This window comes from Carya illinoinensis, chromosome 5 (assembly GCF_018687715.1).
Source record: "Carya illinoinensis cultivar Pawnee chromosome 5, C.illinoinensisPawnee_v1, whole genome shotgun sequence".
Taxonomy (NCBI): domain Eukaryota; kingdom Viridiplantae; phylum Streptophyta; class Magnoliopsida; order Fagales; family Juglandaceae; genus Carya; species Carya illinoinensis.
Window position 1 is genome coordinate 13802664 of NC_056756.1, and position 22361 is coordinate 13825024.

The 22361-nt window shown below is 35.9% G+C and overlaps 2 protein-coding genes across 3 annotated transcripts; both read right to left on the reverse strand.

The window, feature by feature from the left end:
- Window positions 1-249: 249 nt before the first annotated feature.
- LOC122310515 (heat shock protein 90-5, chloroplastic) lies at window positions 250-6412 on the reverse strand. The gene is made up of 19 exons (XM_043124431.1): window positions 6001-6412; window positions 5511-5584; window positions 5046-5171; window positions 4872-4965; window positions 4680-4763; window positions 4410-4553; window positions 3924-4040; window positions 3510-3557; window positions 3340-3417; window positions 3096-3200; window positions 2871-3011; window positions 2670-2762; window positions 2401-2478; window positions 2067-2321; window positions 1677-1779; window positions 1393-1567; window positions 1180-1285; window positions 1001-1090; window positions 250-880 (listed from the first exon to the last, which is right to left on the reverse strand). Exons 1-19 carry the CDS (start codon window positions 6268-6270, stop codon window positions 674-676), a joined length of 2388 nt encoding a protein of 795 aa, XP_042980365.1. The 5' UTR covers window positions 6271-6412; the 3' UTR covers window positions 250-673.
- Window positions 6392-10992, reverse strand: LOC122310516 (alpha/beta hydrolase domain-containing protein 17C-like). 2 transcript variants are annotated; one of them, XR_006242633.1, is made up of 7 exons: window positions 10297-10992; window positions 10138-10174; window positions 9447-9683; window positions 9304-9351; window positions 8184-8623; window positions 7883-8058; window positions 6392-6518 (listed from the first exon to the last, which is right to left on the reverse strand). XR_006242633.1 is itself a non-coding variant. In XM_043124432.1 (6 exons), the coding sequence occupies exons 1-6, from the start codon at window positions 10599-10601 to the stop codon at window positions 7986-7988; spliced, it is 1140 nt and encodes a 379-aa protein (XP_042980366.1). In that variant the 5' UTR covers window positions 10602-10992; the 3' UTR covers window positions 7758-7985. The 2 variants fall into 2 exon arrangements, 1 of the variants encoding a protein (XP_042980366.1); XM_043124432.1 differs by lacking the exon at window positions 6392-6518 and having other exon boundaries at window positions 7758-8058.
- Window positions 10993-22361: the final 11369 nt, after the last annotated feature.

Consider the following 22361-nt stretch of genomic DNA (forward strand, 5'->3'; position numbering starts at 1 on the left):
GCAAAGGAAAGGAGGCCGACCCTATTGCTAGCGTTTCCTGATTTAGTTGCATTAAGGTGACGTTGAACACAACCATCAGGACCGATACACTTTGTTTTGATTGCCATCTCTCAGCATCATCAACGTCAAAGATGAACAGTCCTACCACAAGAAAGCAGCCTATCACTTCCCTATCTTACCTTTCATCTTCTTTTCTTAGTTGTAAATGTGCATTCTGAGGAAACTAGAACAATCGCGACTTCAGGAGGGTTTAAAAATTCGTTCTTTTCGTTCAACCAAGTCTAAATTTTTTCCATTTGAGTGGTTCGAAGTGGTAACTTTCGGCCACAAAACATAAAAAGTGAAGTTATTTTTCATCTTACATACCAGAGTCTATGTCAATGGAATGCAAATGAAAGGTGGGGCACCAAAAGAACTGTTGTCGTGCTAGCCTTTCCCAACAGCGGACCTTCAACTCCCTACCAGAACCAACTGGTAGGAACCCATTTGTAAAACTTACACGAACCACCACCAGCAAAACTCTCTTTTCCACAAGGTGATCAGTATACTCTCTTACACCACCTCCTCCTCCCCCCCCCCCCCACCCCCCAAAAAAAAAAAAAAAAGTTCTTTCCAATCCTCTTCCCATGCATTATTTTCTAAACAATAATGAAATATTTCCAAAATATGACGTTTAATCACTCCAAGGATCATTCTCTGTCCTCACTTCAGATGGTTCAACCACTTGTGTTTCGGAAGTTTCGCCATTTGCCACACTGGATTCTGCAGCATCATCTTGGGGTGCATCTGCCACTCCCTCTTCTAATCTGCCCCATCTTCCTCCAAGGGCCATTGCCATCATCTCATAGATCTTATTTCCCAAGTCGGCTGGGCTGTCAGGCTGCATCATTGAAGGGAGAAATTCAAAAACTATCAAGCCACGTGAATTGATGCAAGCCATATTATGAGAAAAAAAAAAAAAAAAAAAAAAAAAAAAAAAAAATCTTTGGATGGGCCTTACCGAGAATCCACTGGAGATCAATGCTGTATCATACAAGAGGTCAACAGCTCTCTTGGCATCAGTGCTGTCAGGTGCATTCTTGCATGCGGCCTGCAAGTAGAATACCAATGCCAGAGTACTGTTGGTCAGTATCAAGAGCAGTTCAGAATTGTGTAATTAGCAGAGTCAAGTTGTCTCACGTTGAGATCTTTGATGATGGGATGATCTGGATTAATCTCCAATATTCTCCTTCCCCTCATGAACTCCAAACTTGAAGTGTCTCCAAGAGCCTGAGCCTTCATCAATCTACAAAACAGTGCAAAAGCAAATCATTTAAACCTTCATTGAATAAAGCACAATCACCAACATAGCTCTTGATTACAAAGTTTGAATGTTAAAAGCCCCCGACTGACCTTTCCATATTAGCAGACCATCCAAACTTTCCAGAAACAAGCACACAGGGAGAGGAGCTTAGTCGCTTTGAGACTTGGACTTTTGCTACCTTATCACCAAGCTGTTGCTTTATCCAATCACAGACAAGATTATATTCTTGTTTTGTTTCCCTTTCTTTCACCTCATCTTCATCACCTAGAGTACAGTCATGAAAGATGCACAACAAAATCACAAGAGATACCATAATGAACCTGTTAAAATAAGTACTGTCAACAGTGACAAATGGGAAAACAGAAGTACTAACCAAGCTCTAAGTCTTCTTTGCTAATGTCAACAAATTTCTTTTCTTTGTATGTCTGCAGGTTCTGGATGGCAACTTCATCTATAGGTTCAATCAAGTACAGAACCTAAAATATATAACCCACATCAGTTCATGGTAACACTTTATATGGGTTCAATGTACTTTTATTTTCAATGAATGGCCCAATGTTTAATGTGGGTCGAAGCATATGGTTGCCCGGTTGGTTAAATGCAATTAATGAGAATGGTAATTCCAGAAAGGGTATAATAACAAATAAGTTTTCCTATACAAATGTGATAAGTGTTTTTACATGCAAAAATTCCCCAGCACTCTTGGCACTTTTGACATGCAAATAAGCTTGTAGTCCAACCAAAATCTCGATAGAATGCATACCTCAATGTCTTTTTGAATCAACTTCTCCAAGAAAGGAGCACTCTTGGCACTTTTCAAGCTGTCTGTTGCCAAGTAATAGATAGCATTTTGCTTTTCACCCATGTTTTCAACATAATCATCCAAGCTTTTCAGCTCCTCTTCACTTTTGGAAGTGTAAAATCGCAACAACGGTGTTATGCGCTTGTGATTTCCGGAATCCTCAATGCAACCTAACTTTAGGAATCTGCCAAAATTCTCCCACAATTTCTTGTAGTCCTGGGATTAAATTTGCCAGTCCATAAATGTGCCTCAATTGAAATCTAGAAAGGAAACAAAAAGTTTAATAGATATAGACCTCTTTATTTTCACTTTCTGAGACCTCTTGAATCATGTCAAATGTTTTCCGGACAAGTCTCTTTCTCATTATTCGCACCTGAAAGTATCAAGCATATGGAGATAAGAAACATGCAATAATAACTAGATTCCAAAAAATTTTAAATCCTGGATTGTGGACACAGGGATCCTCACAAATTGAAAACTAGTTTACCATAATGTGCACTTGTGCACATCTATGAATATTGTTTTGGGAGCATACTACATAAGTGTTGACAGATTCGGTCTTACAATTCTGCTTTCTTGAAGTATCTCTCGAGAAACATTGAGAGGAAGGTCATCTGAATCCACGACACCCTTCACAAAGCTCAAGTAGCGTGGGAACTGCAAAACAAACACCAAAATTTAGTTCAGTTGTGTGACCCAAAAATTAGAGCAAGCAAGCATCAATATGCAATGTTATAGAGTCTAATTCAATATGGTAAAACTTACCAGCTCGCCATCAAAATCATCTGAGATAAATACCCGCTTCACATACAAGCGTATATTCTTTGTTTTTGGATTAATTACATCTTCATTGTTAAGAGGACCCATCCCAGGAATATACAGGACACTTCTAAACTCAACCTCACCCTGCACAGTTTTGAGAGTAAATTTACAATTTATATTCATAATTGCAGGTATTCCATACATAGATAAATGAAAACATATACACACCTCAGTGGTGAAGTGGGTGTATGCAACTGGGTCCAAGAATTCATTAAAAGTCTTTTTATAGAATTCTTGGTACTCATCCTTCTGGATTTCCTTTGGATTCCGCATCTACAGCAGACCAGAATATGTAAGCTAGAGGATATGAAACTAAATGTACAAGAGATTGCGCAAAATTCAAGCCATTAAGCCACATCAAAGACACTCAATACCATATACCATAAACTTGGAAAGCAGACACTAAACTCACCCAAATTGGCTTTGTCTCATTGGCCAATTCCCAGTCCCAGTATTTCTCCGTTTTAGTAGTCTTCTTTTTCTTCTCACCCTGGTCAAAAGTACAGTAATACACTCATTCGTGCTGAGAGAGAGAAGTGAAATGCCCAAATAAGCCCAAATCAGGAATGCCATGTTAATTACCTCTGGCTTTGGTTCTTCTCCTTCTTTGGGTTCTTCCTCCTCTTCCACCTGCGCAATTTCAAATTAGTAAAGACTGGATAACACAAATTTTCCTTATTCCATCAGAGACTAGGTTTTTCTTAACCTTGACTGGTGAAGAGGATAAGTGAAACATATCAGGAAATCAAGATAATGAGACAAAATAAGATTGTTCGGCACAATGACCAGAAGGAAATGTTTTAAGGGTAACAACTATTTTTGGGAACCAATAATCCTATAACAATGGGTAAGATCATTAACACATGGTAAAAGATGCAAGAAAAAAAGGTAGCCAATTGTTTTACTAAATAGATAAATATGTCATGCGCATGCAAAAAAAGAATCAATTTCTCCAACAAACTCCCTCGTAAGAGAGGCGAGTTTAAGGCATCTCACCTCAACAGTTCTCGATTTCTCTTGCCATGTATAGATGGGGAAAGAAACAAACTGAGAGTAATTCTTCACCAAACCCTGAATCCTAGCTGGGTCTGCAAATTCATACTTGTCATCCGGCTGCAAATGAAACAACAGAACGAGGATTTTTTAATTTTTTGGAAGCTAATACTCAATAGAATATGCCAATAATATTTTCAATTTCTAATTTGTGCTGCATGGCACTGGATGGCAGAATATGTTGGTTTTTTTTTTTATTTTCCTAATAAGCTTCCAACAACCAGATATATACACTTCTATTCCATGTCATTATACATAAGTATGAATGATACGGGATTTAACAAGGAAATCATCAAGATAAATGACAAGATCTAACATCTCAGGTAGCTCCATTTACTAGTGTTCTTTTCTATTCAAACAAGAGTAGGACACACACATGCAGCATTTTCCATAACTAATCTCATTAGAAAATAAAGCATAGCTGCATACCCTTAAATAGAGTGTGATTTGGGTTCCACGACGTAGAATATTTTCAGTCTCAGTTTCTTCCCTGATCACATATGAGCTACTATCGGCTGCAGCTTCCCAAACATATTGCTTATCTGATTTTGGGCTCTTCGTAGACACGACAACCTAATTGTATATAATGTATACAAATTAAGTCCAATTACTGGCCACCCAGGATAAAAATTCACATCCTAAGCTTCAAGCAGCAGGAAAAGGAAATTGCAAGAAGACCAAAAAAATTATGATAATCACCTTCTCAGCAACAAGAAAGGCAGAATAGAACCCAACACCAAATTGACCAATCAGACTATTGTCTGCCCCAAGATCATTATTTTCCTAACAACAAATAAGGCTGAGACTGTAAGCTTCGAGAGCATTAAACACAATCACACAGAAAAAAGCGGTGCAAATAATGCAATTCACATGCAAATGCGTATGAAATACCTTGAGAGCCTTTAAGAACTTTGAAGTACCACTCTGTGCAATAGTTCCAAGACAGTCAATAAGCTCTTCTTTGGTCATTCCAATACCAGTGTCCCTGCAAATTCAGGGAATTGCATCTCAAACAACTCAAAAGTTGTCCAGGAAAAGATTGGACTACAATTTAGCTTCACATACGTTATGGTGATTGTTCCATTGTCTGGATCAGGTTTGATACGTATCTCTAGTTCACCAGCATCCCCAAGCAGCGAGGGTTCAGTCACACTTAAGAATCTCAGCTTGTCTAAAGCATCACTTGCATTACTGGAACATAAGAGTAGAACCGAGGTGAACATACAGGAGAAAACAAAATACGACCACTCACAGAAGACCGAAGCATGCATACTGATAAGTGCAAATCCAAAATTACATATAGGAAACATACAGTTTCAGCAGATGAGAAACACAAAAGGTAGCCTTTCCAAATAAGCTATACGTTCCTCAAATAAAGCCCACAGATTAAGTTCGACTCTATAAACTAGTGAGTACGTGACTCTACAGACTAGTGTGCAAGTCGTACAAGCAGAAACCAAAGCAGTATTTCAGTACAGAATGTATGACCGGAAGTAAGTCCGACTTGGAAAAAGCATGTGCTTAGCTCACCTCACAAGCTCTCGAAGGAACACCTCCTTGTGGCTGTACAAACTATGAACTATCAAATCCAATAGGCGACTAACCTGCAATTTGCTTTGATATATCAACTTTTAATTCAAAACTCATTAAAAACTTAAGCCTCAAAAGCACATAAAAAAGGCAAAAATGAATAGGCGATTTCTCGAGTTGAAGACTACTACAAAACCCACAAATTCTCCAACTACTTTCATTTTTTTTTTTTTTCTGTTAAATATGATATTTCGCAAAAGATACGGGGAAAAACAGATATTCCGGTCAGTACGCCGCCTCAGTTTTTTGCACAGATTACTTGAGCTGCCAAGCAGCAGTAAGCAAATTGGTTTAAGTTGCAGTCGCCAAAATTCCAACTTTAACTTTCATCTCCCATATTCTCTCAGAATCCAAACAAGAGTACAAGCGAGATAACACTTCAGCCAAAGCCCAAAAGGCCTAAAATTCATTGCAGTCTAAAGAGACCCACCTCCGCTTGGTACTCAAACTTTTCACCAGAAGACTCGGAAGCCTCTTTCTCGGCCACCGCAGCCTCGCACCGCACCGCGATTCGATTATCCCTCCTCTCAAGCTTCCACTTCAACCCAGCAGAATATAATCCCTTTCTGGGAGCATTTTGTGGCAAAAAAGAGCTTCTGAGATTTAAAACCCCGTTCCTGTTTCTCACTAAAATGGGAGATGCAGAGGAAAGGGAAGCAAGAGAAGCAGTGGCCAAGCTTCTATTAAGCACCGGAGCCATTTACCCCTCGCGAAAGTTCGTTGGAGAAGGAAGATCGATTTTGGGGCTCCTTCTTATCTTTGTGATGGGAAAGAGTGAGAATGGAGCAAAACCCTAGAGAGGGGTTTAAGATGGGGACGATAGAGGGTTCTAGAAACGGCAAGAGGGTGGAGGGCCTTGAGGCCAGTGTTTTGGAGCCATTTGCGTGGAATTGTAAGGCCTGGATGCTGCCATTTCAGCATACACTATATCAGCTTCATTTCCTGTTTCTTTACAATGCAGAAAAACAAAATCATTTTTTCAGTCATTATATCTGTATGATTTTCTGTCAAATATGCTAATATGAAAAATTAGAAACTTTTCAATATTAATTTTCTACATATATATATATATATATAAATATGAGAAATGATATTTAGTGTGCATGAGTTGATTATTTAAAAATAAATAAATAAATATAAGATTTATATATAAAATTAATTTTTAATAATAAATTTTACTCTTTTTTATAATAAATATAAAATATTCACTGTATCTAATATTATTCTAAAAATATATTATTCGACAAATATTATAATAACTATATTCTTCTATCTTTTCTTTTTAGAAAAAGAAAGATAACGATATTTTAAATTTTATAAATAAAACCTTTAATATTAATTTCAAACTTTCACTCCATAATATAATTGACCTAGAAATTAGCATTTTAAATGACACTGTATTTAAGTAATTAATATATAAAATAACTTGAAGTCACTAACATCATATAATTAATGATGACAATGGAGAATGAAATACATCATATACTTAGTATTGCTTCAGTTGATGTGATGGTTTTTTTTAATTTTTTTAAAGAAATAATTTGTACAAATCTCCCATAGATAAATTACGTACTGTTCATTTTATAAAAAAGTGAATTCCACTTTAAAATTTAAAAAAATATATATATTTTTTTTAGTAGAATTTACTTTTTATAAAGAACTTATGCGAAATTTATCTATATGAAACCTGTACCCCTTGTTTTTTCTACTTATAAGCTCTCCAGTTTCCTATTGGCTCCCTGAACTAACCATTTTAGACAAATCTTGAAGAAATTCCAAAAAAAAAATCCCACTCCCTAAAATAGATCAATTTTAGAGAGCAGATGTAACAAAAAAACATGTCTTGAATTGATTCTTAACGTGCAGCCTCGTACAATCAAGTTGAGCACAATTTAAGGATGGGATCAAAACCAAACCTAACATTGACTTCTTGTTGGCACTGCTTGGTTTGCTGCAATCTGGAGTTCTCAGTAAGATAATGCAGCAGTTCTTAACAGTATTTGGCATCTGACCAACCTTTACAGACTATTTGCACTCAATTTCAGGAACAGTCTACAAACTGTTGGCAATGTTGGGTTAAGCTGCAAATTTGAGTTCTTTATAATATGATATAGCAGTTCTTAAAGTCCAACTTTTGTCTTTGGTAGCACATGAAAAGGCCTTATTTATTGTTTGTAATAGAAATCATTCTGCCAACATAGACTTTATTCTAAAAGAATTTATGAAATCTGAAACAGGTTCAAATTACATGTGCCAGAACAAGTACTACTACTAGCCCTTTAAGCAACATCAACACTTGGAAAGTCTCTCACCTTTTACATATGATAATCAGTTGAACTTCTGAACCAGTCAACCAAACATTTAACTGTAACAGAATTTACAAAGCAACAATCAGTAGAATTGAATCCTTTGACCTCAGGCCTCCAAAGCCGTCTGCTTCAAACAATCAACATTGCATAATCCAACTGATCTCACCATGTCTCCCAAGCTGCCATGATTAATTGGTTTCAAAAGTCAGTCACATTTATAGCCAAACCAATCAGCAATAACAAGGTAGTGAAAACAAAAAAGTTTGGAAGATGGATTGAAATTTCTTATGTTAGTTTAACCGACCGGTCGAAGCTATTCCTTGCTCTCTCCGACTGATCTGTGCTGTTCCTCGCCTTTCCAGACCGATCCATGCTTCTTCTTGACTTCTCCCTCTTGTCTGTGCTGGTTCTTGATTTTTCCCTATTGTCTGTGCTCAGCCTTGATTTTTCTCTCTGCCCAATACTAGGCCTAGACTTCTCTCTATAGTCTGTGCTTTCTCTGGACTTCTGTTCCGTGGCACTCGATGAGTTCTCTGATTGTTCTGAAATTTCTCCAGACTCGAGTTGGAGACGAGGTAATTTCTCCACCGCTGTTATGAATTTCCTGAGATGCTTTAAGTACTCTGGATAGAGTTCCAAGTTGCAGTGGTTTCCTCCTTTAAGCCACAAAGGTTCATACTTCTCCTTGCAAAGCTCCCAGAGCTGCTTACCATGAGAGAAATCCACTACTTCATCTTCAGTTCCCTTCAATTACCAATAACAGTGTCAAATCGAACACTTGCTGGAACCCTATAACTAGATTAGTTTCTTTTATGTCAAAATTTTCGGGCAAGATAATAGAATTTTGGAAATTCACGGGTGTACAGAGTCCTACAACAAGTAGTTTTATGTTGCTAAAGCCATAAACTGGGTGTCACGTTTACCAAGAATTAATGTCTTACTAACCAGCATGAAGTGGTTGATTTCTAGCCATTCACACGATGTCATGTCACTTCATAGATGATAAACATCTAAAATTATCATCGCATGCCAATGCAGAGTCACATCCCAAAAAAATTGAATCTGGAAACAAAGAATGATAGGCTTTAAAAAGCCTCTATAAATACCCCTGTAGCATGGACCAGGCAGGATGGTCCATAGCCATTCCTGTGATCGAGGGACACTGCTTTCAGGAAAAACACTGAAATCTACGTAGGTAGATCCCATTTCAGGAAATATATTAATCCACAGGAACTTATCTAATTTTCATCTATGAAAAGGCAAGAAGTTTTAAATACGTTTATTTGTCCAGAGTGAAATGTAGCCTTTGTGCAATATAGGCACAACGGATAAGTAATCAGGCCACGGAAGAAATGAACATGCTCAAGATACCTTTAATGTGTGATCGAACTGGAATGGAAGGATCAAACAAAAGGTACACTCACATGAATTACCAGAACGGGGCAATTGACTAGTGGAATCTTATCAATGTTCTGCAACAGAAATAAAGGGAACCCTTTTAATAAAAGACAATATCTCATGTAAAAGAGCAAAGCAACAGTTTGGAAGTGAGAAGTGGGGGCAAAACCTTGTATATGTCAAACCAGAATGTTCGCTTAACTGGGTACATGACACGCAGGCCAGACAGGATCGGACTGTGAAGAATCACAGCTCTCAATCGAGGCAAACGGACAGCCAAGTCCAGAGTTGGACCACTTCCAACCGATTGGCCGTACAATATTATGTCTTCCTCCTTCGCTCCATAGGTCTCTTCAAGGCATTTATAAGCAGCCTCTACGTCCGCATATGTGTCCTGCTCACTTGCCTAGTTTGTACAGATGCACCGAGATTTCAGTACTCTGCCTAAACTCCTAATCTAAATTGGTTAAGAAACCGAGTAAAAATGGCTAGAAAGCAAAAGCTTCAACATAAAACATAATTACCATATCACTACTTCAATCTAAAGCTCTTCTATATAAGGATCGGCATCCCATTAATTTTGAAACATAACTCCCCCACATTTATGCAGTTTCTTTTCATTTTTTATCAAATCAAGGTAAAGATGAGATTTTTTTTCACATCCGCGCAGAATATTTTGTGCATTAATTGAATGGGGTATGCCCATATAGGCTACGCTCCAAGATGTTAAAAAAGTGAAACTTTGTATTATCTTTCCTCTGACCAAAGGCATGTTGAGCTAATCAAACGTGCTCAACCTCACTGGTTTTGACTCAGAATATCCAGAGATCATCTTAGAGGTGAGAATAGGGAGAATTTACCTTTCCAGACGACTGTCCATATCCAGAATAGTCGTACCTGCAACGCGCAAAAAATCATACTGTTTCTGACTGAATGGAAAACCAAGAAAAATAAATGCCATACTATATCAAAACATTGATTTCTTTTTGGGTTCAAAAATAAAAATAAATAAAACCGACCCCATCAGATTAGCGCCTAGGTGAAGGCTAAGCTCGGTGAAAATGTGATACATCTGGCCAAGATCAGCAGCATTGCCATGAGAGTAAAGTACAGTCATAGATGCAGACGGGTTCTTTACGTACATAGCAACGATCTCATTTCCTCTCTTGGTGCTCAGCTTCAACACGTCCACGTCCTCCCTCTGATGAATAACATCGGACATCCTCGTTTTCCCAGTGGACACATCGACATAAATGCTATAAGATGGCGGGTCCGGTGGAAAGAATGCGAATTTTGCAGCCATCGAAGATGTCGCAGATCCCATTTTGATCCAAAAATGGTAAGGTTATCTGATATATATTTATTTAACTGGTTTGGATGAGAAGAGTTGGCGAGAACTGCATGGTAAAGTTTGGACTCTGGCGGACCTTGAAGTTGGTTTGCTTGAAAAAGAGATTATGATCTGTGAGATCAAGAAAGTGGAAGAATGGGAGTACGAAAATTCAGGAATCTGTATCTAGTGGTCTGTGTTTGGCTCTTAGGAAAATCTTTTGAACTTTAGTTTATAGATGTGGGTGTGCACTGTAGAGGGGAGAGAGAGAGAGAGAGGACAGAATCATGGGAAGGAATTTTTGTCGAAATTCTCCGCTAAAGAGATAGTGATTTCCGGGCATCAAATTAATGGTTATAACTTAGCATCGAGTACAGTGCTGTGTAGGAATCCATACATGATGACCTTTATCAAAATTTTCTCAGTTCTCTGCCTTGTGTTTCTTTAATTTAGACATACCGGCCGGTTAGTCGCCCTTTAGTCCTTTACTGGTTTATTAAAGTTATCTTCATAATTTAGTTAAAACTAAAAGTAACAAAACCATTTGATCAATAATTCTATGTTGTATTTTTCAAAATAATAATATAATATTAATTTTTTAATAATAATATTTTTAATTTATTTTCATATTTTATAACTATATTAACCATATGTGAATATTTTCAACTAATTTTTTTCCTCTTTAACAAGCACACTTTTCGTTCAACATGTAAACGTTGTTTCCCAAAAAGAAACGGAGAAAAAAAGATGAAAAGGAAGTCTATAGAAAGACTTGGCTTGTATGAACAGAGAGTGAAATGATATTTTGGAATAAAATATCATTTTTTGAAGATGAACAGTGCATCTTCAAATATAAAGAAAGACATGGAAATAATGTAGCTCATACTTGAAATTCTCACTATTTGACTACTCTAATGCATATCATTTCATCTTTTTTAAAATTTTGAAGATGAACAATTTGGCTAAATGCCAGTGGTCTAAACCATCGACCATAGTGCATTGTATGTTTATTTATTAATAAGGAGAACTCGCGATTTGTGATCCGTAAATTATTCAACTTTGATGACAGTGACTCAAATTATTCAAATATTTTAAAGTTACTGGGTAGAGTGATATGAACTCGCAGGAATGGAATCTTGGTACCCATCACAGAGTTGATACAATTAGTTACTATTCATAATTGTATCAACCTAATTGTAAAGAAATTCAATTAGGTTACTATTTATATAACCTAGAAGTTAGTTCAAGTGGTAAAGATCTTGGTCCAATGGTACACTCTTTTCAAGATTTAAGGTTTGAATCTTTTTGGAATCAAACAATTTATAGGTACTATCGAATCATAGGATTTTTTCCTTAAAGTATCGGAGAAGTTTAGCATAAAAGATTGAGTATTTTAATTATTTTGCATTATGTTGATAAATGAATGATCAAAATAATTCATATTTTACAATAGGATACTATCATGTATTTTATTTGAAATGGAGAAAATCCTCATCAGATATGGTCAACCCAGTGACCCGCGTCTAGTAGATAGGAATATCATGATGGTTTATGCTCTAAATTTCGAATTGCACAAGGTAGAGCATGAATATGTGTTACTCTGATCTCTGTCTGATCTCTTTTGAGTTTTTTAAAGTGCAGCTAACATGCATGCTTAAAGTCGTTTTGATGACTCTTCTTCTACTCAATCTATTAATTGGAGTAAACAATTGAAAGAGAGTAAGGATGGTGCCAACAAAAGCAAAACAAATGATGAACGGTGGGGGCTGATCTAGGAATATTGAAAAAGATCATGAAGGAAAAGGAATTGGTGGGTCTGAGTTGAAGGAGAGAGAGGAAATACCCCATTATTGCAGATAATTGGTACATCTAATTGATCCTTGAATGACTTGCTGTCTTTCATTTTTCACTATAGTTATAAGCTCCTAATTCACTTCATGAGCATTTTATGCTTAAAGGAAAGCAGCAATCATTATAGGTTTCTGGGTCATCATGTGTTCTAGTACATCAACATGCATGCCCACAACTTCCCTTATACCTTCCTTCAGAATTTTGGCAAAAGGGATCGATATATGCAAGTGCCAGTAATATTATATCTCTAGATGTTGCGTCCATAGCAATTTTAAACAAGCTAGTGATCAGGCATATATATGCTCAAATAAACCAACTCGCACAGTACTAAATTAAAGAGACTAAGGCGATGTTTGGCAACACAAATTACAGCTTCTTGAACGTCTCAGATGATCATCATTAGGTTTGCATGTAGTGTACCATTTTAGATCAGAGTTCTGCCACTTCAAAATCGTTTGTTAATTTGATTTATTAGCAATATCTGATCTCTTTTTCTGCAAATGATTAAAGGGTCTTCTCATGTCTAATTAAGAAGTTTGCCTAGCTAGCTAGCTGTATGCTGCTCAAATTTCAAACCCTCCAGTCCACGTCGAGGATAATTGGATGGATGAAATTGTGAAGAACATATATAGGCCCCATTTTCCCACCAGCCAGCTAATTTGTTTGGTACAAGCGAGAGCGTGCGAGCGCGTTTTTTAATCCGGCCCATTCAATCATGGCACGTACTCAACTCTCGATCGAGCATCTAGCGTACTGATCTGGCACCCTCAAGTGCGCGCATGCATGCTAGCTGAGCGCGCAGCAGTACTATATACTCCTTGTCAATTTTAAGGTTGCTGCTGCTTAATTATGCTGAATAAAATCAAGCAGTTTATAAAGACTGATGGATTTCCTCTATATATACATCTCAACCCAAAAATACAGCTCATGTTTTTTTCATTTGCTTAATTAGTAGTACTAGTACCACTGCATGCATATCCATGCATCAGAGAAGTAGTGATCATAGCTCAAAACTACTGTCCTTACACTTTTTGTTTAGTTATAATAAGAATTAAGCTGAAAGATATATATTAATATATATATATATATATATATATATATCTACTGATTCTCCTATATGCATGCAATGAATAAGAATGGGAATTAATTAAACATGACCTTATAATCTCACAAAAAACTTTAATTCTCAGTTAATAATTCCCTATATAGCTAGACCATGATCATGATGATCACCTACATATATGTATGATCATCATTTTATAATAATGGTCCTGATAGAGTAGTACGTACTTAATAATCTTAATCAATTTAGAACGTCCTAGCTAGTTAGATGTAAATCTGGGTCCAAATTCCTAGCTAGGACTATATATATATATATATATATATAGGATTTAACATTCAAATTGATAGTCCCAAAAACCAAAAAGGGGATCAACAGGCCTCGGTCTGCATCCAATCCACATGAACCCAAAAGTCTTAATTAAGATAATCTTACCAGGAAAGTATTAATGTAACTTCATACATGATATGCATATATACATATATATATATATATATAGCAAATATCATCTACACCTTTCCTTACTAAAATAAAAATAAAAATAAGCCAAGTAACTGGTTCTCATGATGATCTGCTGGTCATGATTCCTCTTTTAATTTAATAATGCCCTTAGAAATGCAATGGATCTATCCTTTGATCATAATATAGTACTAATTATATCAACTTAGTTTAATTTGCAGTACTATTTCTCAACTTCATGTAGAAAATCTTACACATTTTGATCAGATCCTGACATTAGTACTAATGAGATAAACTTCTCTAAGATGTGAAGATCAATTGATCATTACTATCGAGGGCAAAGATCAAATACTTTTTCCCATATTAGCTAGCTAAATATATAGAAGATGGTTCGAGTACTCGATTATAAAAGATTGGTTGTCACTTATAGATAGAAGAGTACATTTCCATTTGTTCTAGTCGATCAACTTAATTCCTTCTTAAAATATCAAAATCCTAGAAATTAACTAGCTAGTTAGGCCGGTAAAAATCTTAAACTTATAAGCATATTTCCCTCGAAAAAAAAATGCTTGTTGATATCGTGTTTTGCTGCCTGAGCAACTCCAAGAGGGCCCAACTTGGACCTACAGCCATGGAGAAATGAGAGTTTCAGGATAGTGGGGGACACCTCCAATGCTTAAATTAGTATGTAGTTCTCTATGTAGGAATTATATGAGCTTAAGGGTAAATGTGTGTTCGAACCCTTACTCTAGCTAAGGGAGGAGATATATATACCTGGTTGAGGTGATCCCTGGAAAAAGGGTCATGGAGGTGTTGCTCTGTCCTTGAGTTGTGTCTCCCTACCAGCTTTTTACTGTGCAATAAGACCTGATTGTGGTGACCACTAACAACTCATGAGGCAAGTCGTGGCGTGCCCACCCAGGACTTCATTAAATGCGGTGTGGCCTTGGTCAAGTGCACCAAGTCTTTAGGTTTGTCCAACCGTCAAGATTCAGGGACAGTGATTGTCCTTGACCTTGTGTGCTAGGGTTGTCGGCCAGTGTTGGTGTCAAACAATTTACTTTTCAACTCCTGACGAGCACGTATTGCCTAACTGCTTCTTCTCTCAAGCTTCCTAGCTGACTTGGCCCAGCACATCCTATCATTTTGGGCCAATGGGCCTGTTCGAGTCCGGCGAGCCAAGCTAGGCCCCAGGAATAATTCCCCTCACAATGCTCTAAATACTTATATATGGCACTACAAAGAACTTCAAAGATCCTATATATATCAAGGATCCTTAATTTCTTTTCAATGTTCTCAATCCATATATCTTACTTGCCTCATGAAGTTATTCCTCAACGGAATGATAATCAAAGATAAAATATATCATCCAATCAGTATATGATCACGGATCGATTTAGTACTAAACATATAACAAAGATAAAAATTTATCGTGTGGAGAGTGCAAAAAAACGATATTTAAAGCTAAAGATCAAAAACCAAATATAAAGTACGGTAATATAATTATATAACTTCTTCTATATATCTACAAATATATATAGTTTGAAATTCATCGATCTCATCCGATCGATCAGCTTGACTTCGTTCTGATCACCTAACATCATTAATATATATATATATATATATATATATATATATATAATTAACTAATATTTTTGAAGATCAATTAACGACATCACTCGACACCTCAGTAGATCAAAAGCACTATGAATTACTTTAAGAACTCGATCTATTCAAATAAGCAACAACGAGTCAAATATTATATATAAATATATATATATATATATATATTAATTAATGCTAAACTTAGAATAACGTACGATCTGTATTCATTCATCCCATAGATGTAGGTATTTTTGTTCCAATATTCAAATTCAAGTCATATTTAATCATGGTGAGACTATTAATCATAAATGAGTAATATTTTAATTAGCTACAAAGGAATTTTATAAAAGTATTTAAACTCACAAACTGATGTCACAACAAGAAAATTGTTCAGTTGTGGCCAATTATTTCTTTAAAAAATAATTATTTTCTACCAAAATGAATATGTTTTTATCGTAAATAGTTATTTTCGTCGCATATATATAATCCGTTATAAATAGTCATTTTTCTTATGGTGTATAAGTATTTAATATGAGTACATATAATATATATATATATATATTGTAAAATTATTTTTATTGTAAAGTAAATATAACATGACATATAGTGTCAATTCAATTTATGAATTTATAACTTTTATGAATCTCTTTACAATAGCAGCAAAACTTCTCATTGTTATAAATAACTTTTAACTTTGTGAAAATTAAAAACCCATAAATATAAGAGTAATGCTATATACAGTCACTTTTGTATACTTTCTATACACTCCACTATTGTCACGATTAGCTATATCAAATTTTTTTAATAAGCAACCAATCACATTAATAAAATACATAAAAGAGTAGATAAAAATAACTACATATAAAATTTTTATAAATATAATTCATGAAGCCCAATCACTACAAGGAATATGGTCATTTGCATCGCTTGTTTTGGTTGCAAAAATAAGGAAAAATCGATGCAAATATTTTTTTGCATCAATTTTTGATCGTCGACAGTTAGATGCAATTATTTGGTTATTTTTGAGTTTCGGCATCCATCTGATGAAATGGTTACTAATACCTTATCTTTTGCATTGATTTTTATCTGTTGTAAAAAACCTAAAATTGGTTTGAATTAGTCATCCCAACCACTGATGTGTTTGGATGCGAATGGACATTTGCATCCATAATAATTCGATGCAAAATAACTTTATTTGGATGTAATTGGTGCAAACAGTCTATTATATTTGTCTATTTGCATCCATAATAACTCGATGCAAAAAAAAAGTTTAGATGCGAATGTCCAGTCGCATCCACAATAACTCGATGCAAAATAATTTTATTTGGATGCAATTGGTGCAAATAATTTATCATGTTTGTCTATTTGCATCCATAATAACTCAATGCAAAAATAAAATTTGGATGCGAATGGACATTTGCATACACAATAACTCCATGTCCAACCAAAAAAAACCAAAGCACTATAGAAATAAAAACTAAATTTAACGTGAAAATTTTTTGATTAACCCCATTCTGCAGCCACATGATCACCATGTACATTGCATTTCCTGTATTTTCTAAGTATAGTCATGACAAAAATATAAACTACAAGCATTCCATTGAATCATGAGAGCATAAAAATCATCAAGACAAATCCAAATATTATTAACAAGTATCTACAAATTGCTTACACATGTTTAGATGTTTTGCTCTTTCATTCAGCCAAGTCAAACTCTACATCTACATTAATTTATATATATATATATATATATTATAACATTTTACATGTGATGGGCAACAACCACACAGATACTTAGCCAGTTGCCCATTTCCAGTCAAGTGTTATTACATAAATAACTAAATTCCATCCCATCAAATTCTAACCAAAACATCTAAACACTTGTCATGTACTGAATTAGTGGAGAGTAAGCTTTAACTTCCAAGGGAATGTTGGGGAAGCAGGTGTGGGTCACATTTCTTCAAGCAAATTGAAACCACTTTCAGCATCTCTCTATCATCCTTAGTTTCACCAAACTAAGTTGAGCATTTCAAAAATCTTTACCATCAACTTTTCCCATGCTTCTTTCAGGCACCAACCAATGTCCATATATAAGCAGCCACATTTTCAGCATGTCTTCATAGAAGAAGGTAAAATCAAGATCACTTTCACCATTAAAAATCTAGATTTAGAATAAATCTAGATGGCAGCCACCAAATAAAGGACTAGATAACAGAAAAATTACTCATAAAAATAGTAAGGTACCTTTTCTTTACTTCCAGCACTTCCAACAACATAACAGCCCAGGAATTTGGAATTCAAAATATCAAAACAAATTGAGCTATTAACAGCACCTTCTAAACATTACCAAGATAATAGATGGACATTCGCTCCATTGTCATTTCTGAAATAGACCTCTTGAACGACTATAGAAAGCCAATGAAGGAAAAGTTCCAGTTAGAACTGTTTTGATGAATTTCCCCTTCAACATTTGCAAAATAATGAAGAGCAGCAAAGAATAAATAAGGTGCACTGCATAAATGAGTGATGATGGGTTTATAGGACCAAAGAGAAACTATATTGGACTTCATGGTTAACAAACCTTCATCTACCCAATATGTCTGACATGCATTCAAGGATTAAAAGACAAAAAGTAGCATTCAAAAAGACTCAAACAATGCTCTCTTTTTTAGTTTAAAGCAGAGAGAGCTTACAAGTTCTTTTTTGGCACAACCATATTTGCTCTGCATCTGCAAGAATGTGAAAATTAAAATATAAGTATTAAAGTATCACAACATGAAGATTAGGAAGACTATGGCTGTAAATGTTACCTTCAGAGAAAAGTCACTGACATCAAGCACCAGCAACTTTGACTCAAAGTAATGTTCTAAAGCCTTGGCTAGCATTTGTTGGTAAAGTTCTTTAGCAATTTTAAAATGCAACCCAGGTTAGTTTAAAATTGAACTTCAAAAGATAAATGTTATATAATATATCAGGAGTTTGGGAAACCCCATTAATCAAAAACCTCTATAGCAAGTCAACATTTTCATAAAAATCAACTAGAAAGACTAGCAAAAATAAGAGCAGTAAATTTAACAAATCATATTTTCTATTTCCAACCTAAATTTAATAAATCAGTAAACCACCATCAATTTCTCTGTATCCATCAATTTACACTAGATAATACCTGGTCTGGGTTTGACATGCACGGATTTCATATCATCCAACTACTTAAATCATATGGCATAAAACAATGAGAGCTACTACTAATGATAGCCTAAATTCAATAGCATGCATACATATGGTATAGGCTAGCATGTACACATCCAATACAATTACAGAAATTAATGACCTTAGCACAAAAACAGTCAATAATGGTGTGAGCATATCAGAAGCAGCAACATCATCTACACACCTCTTCCGTGGATTCATTTCTTGCTTCTTAAGACATATATAAAGATCAAAATGACCAGGGCATAAAAGATGCAATAAATCTAAGAACTAACATATTGGAAATCTTAGTTTGATTTATAACTTGGCTTTTAAAATAGCTCAACCCAAAAAGGTATAATGCCATTAACAAGTAGTGATTTTCCTGTGAGCATTACCAAGTAGTGATTGCTGTCCTATAAAATTAATATAACATGCTAATATGCAGGAGAGAATCTTGAAAAGATCATACTTCTAAGCCTTCCAGCCTCCTCATCCATAGGCTGATCAAGCTTCTGATCCAACACCCACATACTGCCAATAAAGTTATCACTGTCTTCATCAACCTCCACACTTGAAGCCATTTGAAACTCAATTCAAACAATTCTGCAGCTCTCAACACCTACCCTCTCTGAGACCCCTTTTCTCGGTCTCTAACTCCAAAACAGGAAAACAAACTCAGAACCTGCAAACTAAACTAATCTGAAATAACACAAAGTGAACGAAATCCAAAATCTCAACTTTGATCTTCACTTGAAGTCTAGTACAATCCAAATATAACTTTTCCCACCAATAAAAATCTAAAAGAGAACAAAAACTAAATTAGACTAATAACCCAATCTAAAACTGAGTCATTCTAAACCAACAAAAGGGAATTCAAATTCAATTATTACAAATTAAAATCATTTCTAACTACCCAAATTGATCGATGGAAACTGACACCAAACTGAAGGTGAAAGAACCGAACAAAATATTCAAGCTGTAAATAAGACTACAAGTTAATCTGAAAAATGAACCAAAAGAGAAATCTTGATGTTAAAAGAATATTTTTTGTGGCAAGTCACTTATGGAAAACCCAATAAAAACCAGGAATCCATGAACAGGCTATTCTTTTTCTTCCTATTCTTGTCTGGGTCTTTGGGTGTCGTTGGCTTCAGCTTAGGGAACAAATTCGGTAGAGCTTCTTTCTACTTCTTGCGAGCTAGCCTCTGTCTTTGCGCTCAAAATTTTTAGACAGACAGTGTGAAGGCTCTAGCAGGAGTAGAAGAGGGATTCTTTGGAAGGAATTGAGGAGTGAGGCTTCTCTATGTGACAAAACGAGAGGGTTTAAGTTAAATTGAATAGAGACTAAGACAGAGAGATGAATGGAGAGAGAGAGAGAGAGAGAGAGAGAGAGAGAGAGAGAGAGAGACTCACCTGCTAGGCGAGGCGGCGACAATGAGGTAGGGCACAGTGTAGGAAGGGGCAGCAATGCACAGCGTGAGAGAGAGAGAGAGATGTGAATGCACAGATACAAAACACAGTATCGGGATGGGGGGAGAAGAAATATGAGGGGGAATTTTGAACTTATTGCGGCAAGTTTTATTTCGTTGATGAATATTAAAAACACGCATGAACACTTTCAACAGTGCTTTAATTACGCTGCAACAGTTAAAAGTCGATGCAAATGACCTATTTTTTTATTGCAACAAAAAATTTTGACGTAGTAGAGTAATATATCACTGCAAATAACTTATAAAAACAGATCTATTGAAAGTTGTTGTTCTATTTATAGTTCCAATCAAAGGAGGCGCTTCAAAATCCTAAATTTTAAGTGATCTGGAACATTGGCTCGAGCAAAATGTCAAGCGAGGGTCAAGCGGCACATTCTGCCTTAGTTCGCTCGAGTTTAGTGTCGAGCGAACGTCGAGCGTTCCAATCTGCTTGAGTTAGCTCGAGCGCAGTGTCGAGTGAGGGTCGAACATTCAACTCTGCCTGATATCACTCGAGCGCTATGTCGAGCGAGGGTCGAGCGTTCAACTCTGTCTGAATTCGCTCGAGCGCCCTGTTGAGTGAGGGTCGAGCGAAAACATCTGTGTGGTTTTATAAATCTCACACTGTTAATGTGCATCCATCCATAATTTGGAAGCAATTACTCTTTATTTTCATCCAATTCTTTTGCCACGTATAAAAAATCGATGCAAAAAGCCATACTCTTCATAGTGAATACTTAATTTTAAAATGCATGTTAATTTACAATATAGAACATGCTCTTGTGGCAATTAATAGCGAGATTATTATAAAATTCAATATATCGCACAATTTCCAACAATGATATATAGATATAATATATATATATATATATTTTTGGGTGTCATTGGCTTCAGCTTAGGGAACAAATTCGGGGGAGCTTCTTTCTACTTCTTGCGAGCTAGTCTTTGTCTTTGTGCTCAAAATTTTTGGATAGATAGTGTGAAGGCTCTAGCAGGAGTAGAAGAGGGATTCTTTGGAAGGAATTGAGGAGGGAGGCTTTTCTATGTGACGAAACGAGAGGGTTTAAGTCAAATTGAATAGAGACTAAGACAGAGAGACGAATGGAGAGAGAGAGAGAGAGAGAGAGAGAGAGAGAGAGAGAGAGAGAGAGAGAGAGAGAGAGTCGCCTGCTAGGTGAGGTAGCGACTACGAGGTAGGGCACAATGTAGGAAGGGGCAGCAATGCACAGCGTGAGAGAGAGAGAGAGAGAGAGAGAGAGAGAGAGAGAGAGAGAGAGAGAGAGATGTGAATGCACGGATACAAAACACAGTATCGGGATGGGGGGAGAAGAAATATGAGGAAAAATTTTGAACTTATTGCAGCGAGTTTCATTTCGTTGATGAATATTAAAAACACGCAAGAACACTTTCAATAATGCTTTAATTACGCTGCAATAGTTAAAAGTCGATGCAAATGACCTATTTTTTATTGCAACAAAAAATTTCAACAAAGTAGAGTAATATATCGCTGCAAATAACTTATAAAAACAGAATTGTTGGAAGTTGCTGTTCTATTTATAATTCCAATCAAAAGAGACGCTTCAAAACCCTAAATTTTAAGTGATCTAAAACATCGGCTCGAGCAAAGTGTCGAGCGATAGTCGAACGGCACATTCTGCCTGAGTTCGCTCGAACTTAGTGTTGAGCGAACGTCGAGCGTTTCAATCTGCCTGAGTTAGCTCAAGAGCAGTGTCGAGCGAGGGTCGAGCGTTGAACTCTGCCTGATATCGCTCGAGCATCATGTCGAATAAGGGTTGAGCATTCAACTCTGTCTGAGTTCGCTTGAGCGCCCTGTTGAGCGAGGGTCGAGCGAAAATATCTGCACAGTTTTAGAAATCTCACGCTGTTAATGTGCATCCATCCATAATTTGGAAGCAATTACTCTTTATTTTCATCCAATTCTTTTGCCACGTATAAAAAATCGATGCAAAAATCCAAACTCTTCATAGTGAATACTTAATTTTAAAATGCATGTTAATTTACAATATAGAACATGCTCCTGTGTCAATTAATAGCGAGATTATTATAAAATTCAATATATCGCACAATTTCCAACAATGAAATATTATATATATATAT

Excerpts from the sequence above, each read along its gene's own strand:
- LOC122310515 (XM_043124431.1), bottom strand. The coding sequence starts at position 6,270 with ATGGCTCCGGTGCTTAATAGAAGCTTGGCCACTGCTTCTCTTGCTTCC. Across the intron at positions 3,418-3,509 it reads GAGAAGAACCAAAGCCAGAG|GGTGAGAAGAAAAAGAAGAC; the intron begins GTAATTAACATG and ends ACTTTTGACCAG. Across the intron at positions 881-1,000 it reads TGATCTCCAGTGGATTCTCG|CCTGACAGCCCAGCCGACTT; the intron begins GTAAGGCCCATC and ends TCAATGATGCAG.
- LOC122310516 (XM_043124432.1), bottom strand. The coding sequence starts at position 10,601 with ATGGGATCTGCGACATCTTCGATGGCTGCAAAATTCGCATTCTTTCCA. Across the intron at positions 10,175-10,296 it reads CTAGGCGCTAATCTGATGGG|GTACGACTATTCTGGATATG; the intron begins GTCGGTTTTATT and ends TGCGCGTTGCAG. Across the intron at positions 8,624-9,303 it reads GCCCCGTTCTGGTAATTCAT|GGAACTGAAGATGAAGTAGT; the intron begins GTGAGTGTACCT and ends TGGTAATTGAAG.